This window comes from Mustela nigripes, chromosome X, assembly GCF_022355385.1.
Source record: "Mustela nigripes isolate SB6536 chromosome X, MUSNIG.SB6536, whole genome shotgun sequence".
Classification (NCBI taxonomy): Eukaryota; Metazoa; Chordata; class Mammalia; order Carnivora; family Mustelidae; genus Mustela; species Mustela nigripes.
The window spans coordinates 78,047,926-78,063,744 of record NC_081575.1 but is presented as its reverse complement, the minus strand read 5'-3'; the positions used below and the strand labels follow the sequence as shown (position 1 = coordinate 78,063,744).

The 15,819-nt window shown below is 38.4% G+C and overlaps 1 protein-coding gene across 2 annotated transcripts in view; it reads right to left on the bottom strand.

Moving 5' to 3' along the window:
• FAM120C (family with sequence similarity 120 member C) overlaps nt 1-15,819 on the bottom strand; it is a 123,081-nt gene that overhangs the window by 42,483 nt on the left and 64,779 nt on the right. For both annotated transcript variants that reach the window (XM_059386008.1, XM_059386010.1), the window contains exon 10: nt 13,776-14,025. In XM_059386008.1, the coding sequence (XP_059241991.1) occupies nt 13,776-14,025 (250 nt within the window). The remainder of the gene's footprint in view (nt 1-13,775; nt 14,026-15,819) is intronic.

Genomic DNA, 15,819 nt, shown 5'->3' with positions numbered 1-15,819 from the left:
TAGAAGAAGGAAACTCAACCATTCTCTTACACCATACACAAAGATAAACTCAAAATGGATAAAAGGCCTCAATGTGAGACAGGAATCCGTCAGAATCCTAGAGGAGAACATAGGCCATAACCTCTTCAATATCAGCCACAGCAACTTCTTTCAAGATATGTCTCCAAAGGCAAAGGAAACAAAAGCAAAAATGAACTTTGTGGACTTCATCAAGATCAAAAGCTTCTGCAAAGCAAAGGAAACAGTCAAGAAAACAAAGAGGCAACCCACGGAATGGGAGAAGATATTTGCAAATGACAGTAGACAAAAGGTTGATATCCAGGATCTATAATGAACTCCTCAAACTCAACACACACAAAACAGACAATCATATCAAAAATGGGCAGAAGATATGAACAGACACTTCTCCAATGAAGACATACAAAGTGTTATCAGACACATGAAAAAATGTTCATCATCACTAGCCATCAGGGAGATTCAAATTAAAACCGCATCGATATATCACCTTACACCAGTTACAATGGCCAAAATTAGGAAGAAAGAAAACAACATGTGTTGGAGGGGATGTGGAGAAAGGGGAACCCTCTTACACTGTTGGTGGGAATGCAAGTTGGTACAGCCTCTTTGGAGAACAGTGTGGAGATTCCTCAGGAAATTAAAAATAGAACTTCCCTATGACCCTGCAATTGCACTCCTGGGTATTTATTCCAAAGATACAGATGTCATGAAAAGAAGGGCCATCTGTACCCCAATGGCCACGGTCGCCAAACTGTGGAAAGAACCAAGATGCCCTTCAATGGACGAATGGATAAGGAAGATGTGGTCTATATACACTATGGAGTATTATGCCTCCATCAGAAAGGAAGAATACCCAACTTTTGTAGCAACATGGACGGGACTGGAAGAGATTATGCTGAGTGAAATAAGTCAAGCAGAGAGAGTCATTTATCATATGGTTTCACTTATTTGTGGAGCATAACAAATAGCATGGAGGACATGGGGAGTTAGAGAGGAGAAGGGAGTTGGGAAAAATTGGAAGGGGAGGTGAACCATGAGAGACTATGGACTCTGAAGAACAACCTGAGGGTTTTGAAGGGGCAATGCGTGGGAGGTTGGGGTACCAGGTGGTGGGTATTACAGAGGGCACGGATTGCATGGAGCACTGTGTGTGGTGCAAAAATAATGAATACTGTTATGCTGCAAATAAATAAAAAATAAATTTAAAATATATATATATTTATACAACTTTTAATATTTGTCTATGCAATTACCTAACAGGTGGTCATTTGTCCATTTGGTGTCATTGCCTTTCAGCCCAAAGGACATGATTTTTTTTTCTGTTTTACATATTTATTTACTGTTTTTTTTTTATTCTAATTCCAGCATAGCTAATATAGCGTTAAGTTAGTTTCAGGTGTACAATATAGTGATTTAACAATTCTATCTACTCTTCATTGTGAATCAAGGTAAGTGTACTATTAATCCTCTTCAACTATTTCACCCATCCCCTCACCAACCTCCCCCTTCTGACAACCATCTGTTCCCTATACTTAAGAGCCTGTTTTGGGTTTGTTTCTTTTTGTTTTGTTTTTAAATTTCATATATGAGTGATATCATATAGTATTTGTCTTACTCTTATTTCATTTAGCATTATACTCTCTAGATCCATCCAATATGTTGCAAATGGCAAGTTTTCTTTCTTTTTTTCCTGATTAAAAAACATTCTGTTGTATACAAATACCACAGCTTTATCCATTCATCCATTGATGGACACTTGGGCTACATTCATAATCTGATATTGTAAATAATGCTGCAATAATCGTTGTGGTACATATATCACTTTGAATTAGTGTTTTGTATTCTTCAGGTAAATACCTAGTGGTTTTGATTATTGGATCATATGATAGTTCTATTTTTAAATTTTTGAGCATTGTCCATACTGTCTGTCCTCCAGCTGTACCAGTCTGAATTCCTCCCAACAGTGCACAAGGGTCCCTTTTCTCCAATCCTCACCAACACCTGTTGTTTCTTGTGTTTTTGGCTTTAGTCCTTCTGACAGGTGTGAGGTGGTATCTCACCGAAGTTTTGATTTTCATTCCCTGATGATGAGTGATGTTGAGCATCTTTTCATGTGTATGTTGGCCATCTGGATGTCTTCTTTGGAGAATGTACATTCTTCTCCTGTTTTAAACTAGATTACTTGCTTTTTGGGGTGTCGAATTGTATGTTATTTTTATACATTGGATACTAACCCTTTATCAGATATGTCATTTTAAATATCTCCCATTTGGTAGACTACTTTTTAGTTTTGTTGATAGCTTCCACTGCTGTACAGCAGCTTTTTATTTTGATGTAGTTCCAATAGCTTATTTTTGCTTTTGTTTCTCTTGCCTCAGGAGACATACCTGGAAAGATGTTGTTATGTCTGATGCCTATGCTCTCTTCTAGGATTTTTGTGGTTTCAGGTCTCACATTGAAGGACATCATTTAATACTTCCTATAATGCAAGGTGGTAGCAATAAATTCTCCTTATCTTTGGTTATCTGGCAATCTATTTATTTTACTCTCCTTTCTATTTTACAGGTTGAGATAAAATTAACATACTATACATTTCAAGTATTAAATTGTACCCATTTACATTTACATACATATAATTTACATACATATTGTTTGATGCAATTACATTTTAAATAAGAACTATGCAATTATTCTGTCTTCTGTATTGACCTACACAATTACCTTTGCTGGCGTTGTTTTTTAGTATGAATTTGAATTATTGTCTGTTGTTACTTGCTTTCAGCCTGTAAAACTTCCTTTAATATTTCCTATAACAGAATTCTGCTAGCAACACATTCTCTCAGTTTACCTTTTAATGTCTTTTTTTGGCTCTCACATCTCAAACATAGTATTATTGGATATAAAGTTGGCAGCTGAGAATTTTATATTTAAGCACACTGAATTATATTGTCCCATGCTTTCTGGTCTCCATTGTTTCTGATGAGAATCTAATCTTTGTGGTTTCCTTGTATGTGATTAGTCATTTTCTTCCTTACAGCATTTAAGATCCTCTTTTTGTCTTTGTCTTTCACCATTTTGACTATGTCTAGTGTGGTTCTCTGAGCTCATCTCATCTGAGATGTATGAGATAATGTTTTTTTTTTTTTTTCAAATTTGGGAAGCTTTCAGCCATTTTTTTCGAATTTTTTTATTCCCCCCTGCTGGTACTCCCGTTACATGAATGTTGGTACACTTAATGGTGTCACTCATTTTTCTGAGGCTCTGTTCAGTTTTTTTTATTCTTTTATCTTTCTGGCCTTCAGGCCACATAATCTGTATTAATCTGTCTTCAGGGTTGCTGCTTCTTTCTTCTGCCAGTTCAAATCTACTGTTTATCTCTAAACTTCATTTTGGTTTACTATATTTATCAACTCCAGTGTAGTCCACTTGGTTGTTTTAAATACTTATTCTTTACTGATATTCTCTATTTGAGGAGACACTATCATCATGTTTTAATTCTTTATGCATGGTTTCATTTGGTTCTTTGAACATTTTTATTTATTTATATTTTTAGATTTTATTTATTTATTTGACAGAGAGAAATCACAAGTAGACGGAGAGGCAGGCAGAGAGAGAGAGAGGGAAGCAGGCTCTCCGCCGAGCAGAGAGCCCGATGCGGAACTCGATCCCAGAACCCTGAGATCATGACCTGAGCCAAAGGCAGCGGCTTAACCCACTGAGCCACCCAGGCGCCCCTTTGAACATTTTTAAAATATCTGCTTTTAAGTCTCTCTGCTAAGTCTGTTATTAGGCTTCATTAAAAGTCTGTTTAATGGGCACCTGGGTGGCTCAGTTGGTTAAGCGATTGCCTTCCCCTCAGGTCCTGATCCCGGAATCCAGGAATCAAGTCCCACATCAGGCCCCCTGCTCGGCAGGGAGTCTGCTTCTCCATCTGATCCTCCCTCTCTCATGCTCTTTCTCATTCTCTCTCAAATTAAAAAAAAAAAAAAAGCCTGTTTTATTTAATATGAGTGGGTCAGACTTGCATGTTTTTTAGAGAGTCTTGGAAGTCTTTTGTTGAAAACTGGATATTTTAGATAATATATTATAATGACACTGGATACTGACCTCGCCCTCCAGCCCCTGGCTGGTTGATGTTTGCTTGATTGTTCTCTTGTTTATTTAGTGACTTGGCTGAACTAATTCTGTGAGCTCTATTTCTGAAATAGAAATGTAGGGTGAAGCCTCCGATGTCTCTACTGATGTCTCTACTTGTTTTTCTTTTCGCTTAGCAAACAAGATGTTCCCCCTGGGTCTGCTTAAGCCACTAACTGATCAAAGATTTTGCTTAAGCCTTCTTAGCCAGTTAGATTTTTACCTTTTACCATTGAATGTGTAGAGTGAGGCTTCTCTCATGGCTCAGGGAGTTTACACATTTTTGACCCATATTCAGTGAGGGAATATAAGTTTGGAGGTTCCTTCTCTGATCACTGCTAAGAAGGCATAACTCTGGGTATTTACAATCTTCTAGTCTGGCAATGATAAAAGTTTTATTTTAGTGCTAAATTTGGCTTCCTAGGAGTTGCTTCTGGGTCAGAAAAGCTTACTGTTCAGTTGATACTTGATGAGAGGTGGTATTTCGGTTCCTTGTATCAGTGAGGCATCTGCCCTGTATTGATGATCTTGGGTGGTTTGGAGAATGCTTTGAAGTCTGTCCTATGTCCTGTTCTGGTTGCTCCTGAGTGGGTTCCATCTAGCTCATGCATACACCATTCCTGATCTCCAGAGTTCATTCTGATCCTGGGAGGGTTCTTCTTGGCTGTTTCTTTCCCTGGTGTCCTCTATAAAACCTGGATGCCCTGGTGTTCTGCTCAGATCATGGAGCTACAAGCCTCCTCTTAATTGTTCATCAAAATACTTATTATTCTTGACATACTCTTAGGCACAGAATTCTCCATACTCTGCTCCAAGTAAAGACAGTCCCTTCAGGCAGGTGTAGAGCTCCTCATTCTTACAGCCTACTTTCTCCCTGAAAAGAACTGCTCAGTGCATCATTCTGAGGCTGCTTTTCCCAGAATGACAAGTGACGCCCCTGCTCTATAAGTGTGCACTGAAAAAGGGTGGGGTAGTTGGCAGCCCCTACACCTTTTGGCTTGATCTACCCAGTGTGGAAACTCCTTATTACACATGAGCTGGGGTAGGAATGATTAGAGCTCCAAGTATTCCTGGCATGCTGCCCCTAGATTAGACCTTCTGCCCTGAGTCGGGGTGGGGCGGTTGGTGGGTGATCTTCTTTACCATGCCTACCTGAACACAGGGCAGGAATTGATGAGAAATGGCAATATTTTCCTCCCCAGGTGAAACCATAATCCAGGAACGAGAGCAGGGAAAAGGAAACCTCATCTTCTTGGCTATATATGCTTAAGGGTTAAGTGATTAAAATAATTTTCACCAGATAAGCTGCAATTTTCCTGGGAAGAGTGTTTGTCTATGTCCTTACTGTGTCCTTCTGGAAGGGGAAGAGGAAGGGTCCTACCACATATGGACTTTTTTTTCTCTTGTGGTAAAATATATATAATATTTACCATGTTAATAATGTTCGGTGTATTTCACAATGGTATTTAAATAAATTTACACCATCAACACCATCCATCTGCAGAACTTTTTATTCTTCCCAACTTGAAACTCATGCCCACTAAATATTCCCTATTTCCCCAACCCCAACTCTCTGGAAATTACCATTTTACTTTCTATCTCTGAATCTGACTACTCTAGGTACCTCATATAAATTAAATCATACTGTATTTGCTTTTACTGACTGGCTAGTTCACTTAAGTATAATGTCTTTCATGAACGGACATTTCTTCAAAGAAGACAACCAGATGGCCAATAGACACATAAAAAAATACGCCACATCACTCGGCATCAGGGAAACACAAATGAAAACCACAATGAGATACCACCTCACACCAGTCAGAATGGCTAAAATTAACAAGTCAGGAAATGACAGATGCTGACGAGGATGCGGAGAAAGGGGAACACTCCTACACTGTTGGTGAGAATCCAAGCTGGTGCAGCCACTCTGGAAAACAGCATGGAGGTTCCTCAAAAAGTTGAAAATAGAGCTACCCTACAACCCAGCAATTGCACCACTGGGTATTTACACTAAAGATACAAATGTAGTGATCTGAATGGGTATGTGCACCTGAATGTTTATAGCAGCAATGTCCACAATAGCCAAACTATGGAAAGAACCTAGATGTCTATCAACAGATGAATGAATAAAGAAGATGTGGTGTATACACACACACACACACATACACACACACAATGTAATACTATGCAGCCATCAAAAGAAAATGGAATCCTGACATTTGCGCTGACGTGGATGGAACTAGAGAGTATTATGCTGAGCGAAATAAGTCAATCAGAGAAAGAAAATTATCATATGATCTCTCAGATATGAGGAATTTGAGAGGCAGGGCAGGGGGTTGTGAGGGGTAGGGAAGGAAAAAATGAAACAAGATGGGATTGGGAGGGAGACAAACCATAAGAGACTCTTAATCTCACAAAACAAACTGAGGGTTGCTGGGGGGTGGGAGGGGTAGGGAGAGGGTGGTTTGGTTATGGACACTGGGGAGGGTATGTGCTATGGTGAGTACTGTGAAATGTGTAAACCTGATGATTCACATACCTGTACCCCTGGGGCAAATAATACATTATCTGTTAATAAAAACAACTTTTAAAAAAGTATAATGTCTTTAAGGTTCAGCTGTGTTCTATCATGCATCAGAATTTCCATCCTTTTTAAAGCTGAATAATATTCCATTTTATGTATATACCACATTCTGTTTATCAATCCACCCATTAGTGGAAACAGGTGCTTCCACCTTTTGATTATCTTTTTTAAGATTTTATTTATTTGACATAGAGAGAGAGAGACAGTGAGAGAGGGGATACAAGCAGGGGGAGTGGAAGAGGGAGAAGGAGCCCAATGCGGGGCTCAATACCAGGTCCCTGGGATCATGACCTGAGCCGAAGGCAGATGCTTAATGACTGAGCCACCCAGGCGCCCCATACATTTTGATTATTATTAATCTTCTTCTGATTCCTTATATGTGATAAATTATATTTTCCTTGCTTCTTCCATGAGTGTCTTTGTCTTTTAATAGTGTTTGAGTATGGATCTTTGAGTTGACCTTGGAATTTTTGATCTTGGATATGTAGATCTATGTTTTTCACCAAATTTGGGAGGTTTTCATTTCTTAGTTCTTCACGTATTTTTTTCAACCACCCCCCTCTCTCTAGGTTCACCTATTGTGCATATGTTGGTATGTGTGATGTCCATATAGGTCTCTTAGTCTCTTTTCATCTTTATTCTTCTTTATTACATTCTGTTCTCTTGATCTTTTTCTTCTCTCAGCTCAAATCTACTAGAAGGAGCCTCTTCCTTCAAGTTAATTTGTCATTTCTATTATTGTATTTTTCAATTCCTGAATCTCTATTTGGTTTCTTTTTGTAATTTCTATCTCTCCACTGCTATTCTCAATTTGATGGGTCACTGTTATCATACTTCAATTTTTTAAAAAGATTTTATTTATTTGACAGAGAGAGATACAGCAAGAGAGGGAACACACGCAGGGCAAGTGGGAGGGAGAAGCAGGCTCCCTGTGGAGCTCGGAGCCCGATGAGGGGCTCAATCCTAAGACCCTGGGATCACGACCCGAGCCGAAGGCAGAGGCTTAACCAACTGAGCCACCCACGTGCCCCTCATACTTCAATTTTTTAAATATGGTTTCCTTTAGTTTTCTGATATATCTATTATAGGTATTAAAAATTCTTATTTACTTTGTCCTACATCCATACTCCCTCAGAGACAGTTGCTATTCAGTGCTCTTTGTTCAGTGTATAAATCACACATTATTTCTTTGAAAGCCTTCTTTTCAATCATATATTGCAGCAACCCTCCCCAAGCACTATTGTTGCTATTGCTTTGTTTGCTTAGTGAAATGTCTGGACTAATTTTGCAGAGCGTGTCCCTCCTGCAGAGTGTGGCCCGATAGCCCTGTCCCGATTTTTATTTTTATTTTTAACTCTTCTTTTCATTTTTTTTTAAAGATTTATTTATTTGACAGAGAGAAATCACAAGTAGACAGAGAGGCAGCCAGAGAGAGAGAGAGAGGGAAGCAGGCTCCCTGCTGAGCAGAGAGCCCGATGCGGGACTCGATCCCAGGACCCTGAGATCATGACCTGAGCCGAAGGCAGCGGCTTAATCCACTGAGCCACCCAGGCGCCCCTCTTCTTTTCATTTTTAAGCCTAGCTTCCTAGGCATCTCCCTTGGATCAGCATTGCTTAGTGGTCAGCCAATGATTAGTCAAAGGTTGTGTAGAAACATCTTGAGCTAATAAAGCTCCCATTTTTGCCAAGGGGATATAAGTGTAGGTTAGACATGCATTAAAATTTTAGGCAGTTATAAATCAGGCTTTTATTTTTACCTTGTGCAGGCCTCATGTTCAGCCTGGGAGGAATATGTAATTGGCATTTTCTCCAGTTTCTCTTCAGTGTGTATATAGCCCTACGGATGTACACAGCCTTTCAGAGCCCCAGGAATATAAAGCAGCTTATCAAAGCCCTTTATGACCATCATATTGCCCAGATCAATCAGTTAAATTTTTAGCACAGTGTAAAGCAGCCACTGGCAACAGAGGTGTTTGCCTTCCCTGATACTGTTACTGTTTTTGATATTGCCCTGGACTTAAGCTTTTCATTTAAAAATTCCTTTCTTTTCTCAAGATCAGTTAAATCATTGCTTAGTTTTTATTCTATCTTTTCTCTTTTCTCTTTTACCTTTATCTCTGTAATAAATCTGTCTGGAATGTATGTGAGGCTAGGCCCAAACTTGATGTTTTCTCCCTAAATACCAATATAGTTTTTTCAACAACTATGTAAAAATTCCTCTATTCCTCAGATTTTTGAAGCTTCCTTTGGCTTGTTTTAAGTAATCATGTGTGATCTTACTATTATCTGCTCTGAAACAATGACCTGTCAATTTTAATGCCAGTATCACATCATTTTAGTTTAAATTTATAATACATTTTGGTATTTTTGTTTGTTTGAGCCAAGACTTTTTTATAATCCCAAGCTATTCTTCTTCATTTGTTTCTCCCAATAAACTTTAGAATTATTCTGTCAAGTGAACAAAACCTAGTTCTTTTTTATCTTTACTTTTTACATATCAAGATGGCACATGTTTAACTCAAATGCCCTATTACAGCTGATAAATCCACTGCTTTTTAACAGGATTATTTGTCCAGAAAGATTCAACTTTTACCCATAAATCTAGAGGTATGACCTTGTCCAATTCCATGTTCTGTTTCTGGAAAACTGTTGAGATTTGAATGAAACCTTGCTAGAAATGCCTTGCTACATGCTTCTCACATTCAACAGGGCTGTACCCCACCCCTGGAAGGTTATGCCTTCCTCAAACTGTACTAGCCTGTCCTGTACACTCTCTTTTCTCTAGGCCAATTGTCTACGAGCTGCATCAACATTAATTTTTAGTCACAACTTCCCCAGCATTACTTTACTTCCATGAGAGGTATCTTATAGTTAGCAGAAGCAACTGAGGAGTTTAGACTCCAGGTACTCAGTCAGGCCACAGTTCAACACTGCTACCCAGTCTTTATCTGACATTGCTGAGCAATGCAGTACTTAGGATAAGTTAATCTTCATTTCAAGTTGAATTTTAAATTTCCAACCAGATTTTATGTTAATTTCTAAGGCGTATTTTTCTATTATTTTGTCTTTTAAAGAGCATAGGAATTCAGAGGTGGAGAGACTTGGGTTCAAACTCTTAACACTACCCATTACTAGCTTTGTAACCTCCACAAGTCACTTCTCTTTGAGCCTTTATTCCCTCATGTATAAATGGAGATAAATAATATTTACCTATTAGCACTGTTATGAGAATTAGAAGCATTGTACACAAAGAGCTGACTTAGTACACTGCCAGGTACATAACATGTAATATTACAAAACCTGTTCTTGATGATTTTATGAACAATGATTATTGCCTATGCTTTATTAATGAACTTATATGGGTTCCCGGTTTATACAGGGCAGTTTCCCCCTCTACCACATGGGTTCTTAGGTCTTTTTAAAAGTAATCTTTAGGGACACCTGGGTGGCTCAGTGGGTTAAAGCCTCGGCCTTCGGCTCAGGTCATGATCCCAGGGTCCTGGGCTTGAGCCCTGCATCAGGCTCTCTGCTCAGCAGGGAGCCTGCTTCCCTTCCTCTCTCTCTGATTGCCTCTCTGCCTACTTGTGATCTGTCAAATAAGTAAATAAAAATCTTTATTATAAAAAGTAATCTTTATATCTTTTTCCCTGCTTTTAGGCAGCTTTTAAGCTGCCACTTATCATTGCTGTCACTGGGGCTGGTTCTAAGAATAAGTCCTATTCCTTGTCTCACCCCCCCCCTTATAATTTGCTGCTTCTGATCTGTTGTACACTGAAAAATCATATAACCAAATTGTCAGAAATGTATCTAAATTAAAAATAAATAGGTTAAGAAGGAGGCCAAAGGGTTTTCTTCAGGGAAAGCATATGGAACCTAAAAGACTATTAGAGCCTTAGGCTTTGTGATAGCTATTATAACTACTCATAAGCCATTCTTATTTTCATGCTCCTGGAAGTGTTTTAAAAAATCCAGAGAATCAAACATATGGAAAAATGAGCTATTACTGTATTTTGAGAATAAAGGTAAACAAAACAGGTGATTCCAGAGTTAATATTCAGGGCTATGGGCCAGAAACATGTTAGAAGCTAGGAGGAATGAATCCTGTCATTATTCTTATTGGGAAGACTTCTTAAATCACCAATTTTAATCTCAAGGCAGTTAGAAAATTAAAATACTAAGCATCTATTATGTGATAGGGCCCCTACATGTATTATCTCACTCCTTAAAGAGCTCTGAGAAATAAGAATTATTATACCCATTTATGGTAAGGGAATGAATGTGCTAAAAGGTTAAAGTGACTTATCCAAGCTGCAAAGTGCCGAAACCAGAATTCAAATTAAGATCTGTCCAATTTCAAAGGTCAATGCTCTGTAACCCTTTGATGACTTTTTTAAAAGATCTTATTTATTTATTTGTCAGAAAGAGAGGGAGTGAGAGAGAGAGAGTATGAGCTGGGCGTGGGGTGAGGCAGGGAGAGAAGGGAGAAACAGACTTCCTGCTGAGCAGGGAGCCTGATGCAAGACTTGGTCCCAGAACCCTGGGATCACGACTTGAGCCAAAGGCAGATGATTAACCGACTGAGCCACCTAGGCTTCCCTGATGACTTATTGAGACTGACTTCTCTACACAAAAATTTATTTCCTCTACATCAGCAAATAAACAATGAGAAAGTGTAACAGATAACAGAATGTCAACCATAATCACTACAATATATATCAAGTACTTACAACTTTAAAACGCAGACCTCTATGGAAAAAAAGTAACTCTACTAAGACATAAAGGAAGAGACCTAAATAAAGGGAGAGGTAAACTATGATCTCTGGATGGGAGTACTTAACATGATAAAGATGTGAACTCTCCCAAAATTAATCTATAAACTCAATTCATTAACCCAAAAATTCCAACAAGATTTTGTGGAAACTGGATGAATTTTAAACTATATGTGGAAGAATAAAGATCACATGATTCAGAAACAGTACACGTCTGACACAAGAAAAGTACAGAGTAGAGATTTGTCCTACCTGATATTAAGGAAAATTAAAAACTTATAATAATTGAAACAAGGTGCTCCTGGTCAGAGATCAAATAGGCAATGGAAAAAAAATGAATCCAGCAATGTACTCATGAATATATAGGAACCTGGTACATAAGAAAGGTGGTAATATACATCAATGGGGAAAGAAGAGATCATTTAATAAATGGAGTTGGGAAAACTAGCTTAAAGAGAATAAAATCAGATCCTTTCTTACAGAATATACAGAATACCTACTATATTAAAGAACTGACGTGGAAGGCAACATTATAATACTATTAAAAAATGTAGAGAATTATCTTTATGACCCAAAGGTAGGGAAGAATTTATTAAATAAGAGTTCAAAAGCACACACCACAGGGATACAATTTGAAAGGTGTGACAAAACCAAAATTAAATATTTCTTGGTTAGGGGTGAAGTACACTGATGTCTGCAACTTATTTGGAAATGCATCTAAAAGGATGGATGAATGGCTGTTTAGAGATGAACAGATGGACAGTTATAATAAGATAAAGTAAGTATAGTAAAATATTACAGAACCTAAGCAGTGGTCATACGGGTGTTCCCCATACTGTCCTTCCAACTTTTCTGTGTGTACGAAGTTATAAAAATAAAAAAGCTGGTGAAAATGAAGCACTTCTGTTCAACAAAATATTGTACATAGTTTTTAAAAACTGTGAATGGAAATATATTTGATATACACACAGATACAGAAATGATACTTGCTATATACATATGTATATACACACATTTGACAAGAAACTTCTATGATCCGCAAGACAAGTAACCTAAAAGAAAACTTGCAAGGTAAAATAAACAGGCACTGCAGAGAATGAGAAAAACAAATGGTTAATATGTATAAAGTAGAAGCTCATCTCATCTGTAGTCAAAGAAATGAAAAGTAAAATAAAAGATACTACTTGAGGGGCACCTGGGTGGATTAGTTGGCTAAGTGTCTGACTCTTGGATATGGCTCAGGTCACGATTTCATGGTCATGAGATCCAGACCCCTATCCAGCCCTCTGTCAGGCTCTACACTCAGCGCAGAATCTGCTTCAGATTCTTCCTCCCTCTGTCCTTCCCCTACCCCTCTCTTAAACAAACAAACAAACAACAAACAAACAAAACAAACAAATCTTTTTTAAAAGATACTACGTGAAGCCCACTGGACTGGCAAAAATTAAGAAGTTATGTGATATCAGTACTGGCAATACTACGAAGAAAGAGAAACCCTTAAGTGTTGCTCACAGAACTATATATTGGTTCAGAAACAATCTAGAACAACTTGGCAATATGTGACAAAAAACCTATATGTGTATCTTATAGGGTCCAGGAATTCTACTCCTGAGTATATACTTCAGATAAACTGACACAGGAACACAAAGAAACAAAGACATCTATGAAAATACTTCCTGCAGCACTGTTTGGAACACCCAAGAACTGGAAATCAATAAATAAAATACTGTGACATTACTATTTGATGGAACATAATCCAGCGGTCATGAGGTATGAACCATGCATGAATATGGATAGATCTCAAAAATAACAGAGTGAAAAAAATAAGTAGAATGAGATGTACAGCACCTTTCCTGTTATAAAGGGGGGAAAAATCTACACATACAAACAACACTATAGACTCTGTAAGGATATACACATGTCTAAATAAATACATGGAGAATGACTTGAAAGGACATACTCCAAATACCCAATAGCGGGTAACTATAGGAAGAGAAGGGAACTAGATCATGAATAAAGACTGAAGAGGACAAAAACCAAACATAAAACCAAATACGAAAGTTCACACAGATCACGCATGAACTGATGATGACAGAGGATCATGAACTGAGGAGACTGTCATAGCAATCCATTTCAGTGTTTCTGAATTCTAAGCTAAACATAAAACAAAAACCTCCCCATCCCCAAACACCATAAAAACACATACTTAAAGGAAATGTGAAAAAAGTAAAAGAGAAATGAACTGGCCACCTCCCTGTCACATGGCTTACCGGAGTACACAGCACATGAGCAGCAGATGGGTTGGGACATTAGCTGGATTGAGCATACTGGGTGTATCTGACTTCATACAGGCCAGGAAGGCCCGCATCCTTCTGTTCTTGTCCTCAACGGCTTTGCCTAGCCAGAGCTTCTTGAGGTTTGGGCAAGTCCATTCCCGAAACGTCAGTGCAGACACCAGCTCAGGGGTTTGAGGAGACTTCCCTTTATAGGCAGACCACTCTTTGAGGATCACTGAAGGAACTAGAAAACAGAAATTGAGAAAAAACAAGTTCTAGAGAATGTCTGAGCATTTCATCAACTGGCCACAATTGACAGGATCATCTGTCATATTTCAACATCTTTTTATTTTTTGTTACCATTAAATTTTATCGTTAACAGTAGTAACAGCAGGAACAGTAAACACTTATCAGATATTTGATATATGCTAAGAACTTTACATATAAATATAAATCTCACTTATTTCTCAGAACTCCAATCCTGAGAGAGAAGTATTATATTATCATAAAACATAGTGCCCATTTTTCAGATGAAGAAATAAAGTCTCAAAATCACACAGTTAATTATATTAAAACTCATTTAAGTACATGTACCAGGCTATCAAGGAAAGAAGTCCAACTAAGAATTACCTAAGTGTCTGGCTTCATACAAGCTGGGATTGGGAGGAAGACAAACTGTAAGAGACTCTTAATCTCACAAAACAAACTGAGGGTTGCTGGGGGCAGGGGGGTAGGGAGAGAGTGGTTGGATTATGGACATCAGGGAGGGTATGTGCTATGATGAGTGCTGTGAAGTGTGTAAACCTGGTCATTCACAGACCTGTGCCCCTGGGGCTAATAATACATTATATGTTTATAAAAAATTTTTAAAAATATCTGGCTTCATTATAGACTACAGGACGCTCCAAAAGATTTTTTTAAATTTCACAAAATTCTCAAAAAAAAAATCTTTTAGATTTTTGAAGGTTTAACAGATGAAGAAAACATGGCTTCTGTCTACTTCTGGTATATGTCAGGCTCTTAAGCTATGGCCTCTTTTACTTAAGACATCTAGCATTTAATCATTACCCAAGCTAGAAACCTGGAAGTCATCCCAGAGTCTACACTCTCCTTCACCTCCTACACATCTGGTTATTTCCAAGGTCCTGCTGATTCTATTACTTGAATATATTTTGTATCTGTGCCCTTTTCTTCATCAAAACAAATATTGCAGAGGTTCAGATCTCATTACCTTTCACCTGACAAGTCTCCAGACTGCTGTCCCAGACTTCATCCTGTCTGGTCTACCTCATATGCATGCTCCACAACTGTGAGAATTCTCTTTTTAACAAAATTTTTATTTTGAAATAATTAATTCATAGGGAGTTGCAAAGATAGTTGAGAGAGGTCCTGTGTCTCCTTACCCAGTTTCTCCCAAAAGTTTTATCTAAAACAATTATAGTATCAAAGCTAGGAAGTTGACCTTGGTATAGTTGTGTGTATAGTTCTATGTCACAGGTAGTTTTTAAAAAATTCTATTTATTTGACACAAAGAGAATACAAGTAGGCAAAGTGGCCGGCTGAGGGAGAGGGAGAAGCAGACTCCCCGCTGAGCAGAGAGCCTAATGCGAGGCTTGATCCCAGGACCATCATGACTTGAGCCAAAGGCAGATGCTTAAACCGAGTGAGCCACCCAGGCACCCCTCACACAGAGGATCTTTTTTTTTTAAGATTTAATTTATTTATTTGACAGAGATCACAAGTAGGCAGAGAGGGGGGGGAAGCAGGCTCCCCGCTGAGCAGAGAGCCAGATGCGGGGCTCGATCCCAGGACCCTGGGATCATTACCTGAGCTGAAGGCAGAGGCTTTAACCCACTGAGCCACCCAGGTGCCCCCACACAGAGGTTTATATAACCACCACTGTAATCAAGATATAGAACTATTCAATTACTACAAAGTCTACTTTATGCTACCCCTTTTATGGTCACACCCAATGCCCTACATCCCTGGCAACTGCTAATCTATTCTCCATCCTTACAATTTTATCAATTTGAGAATG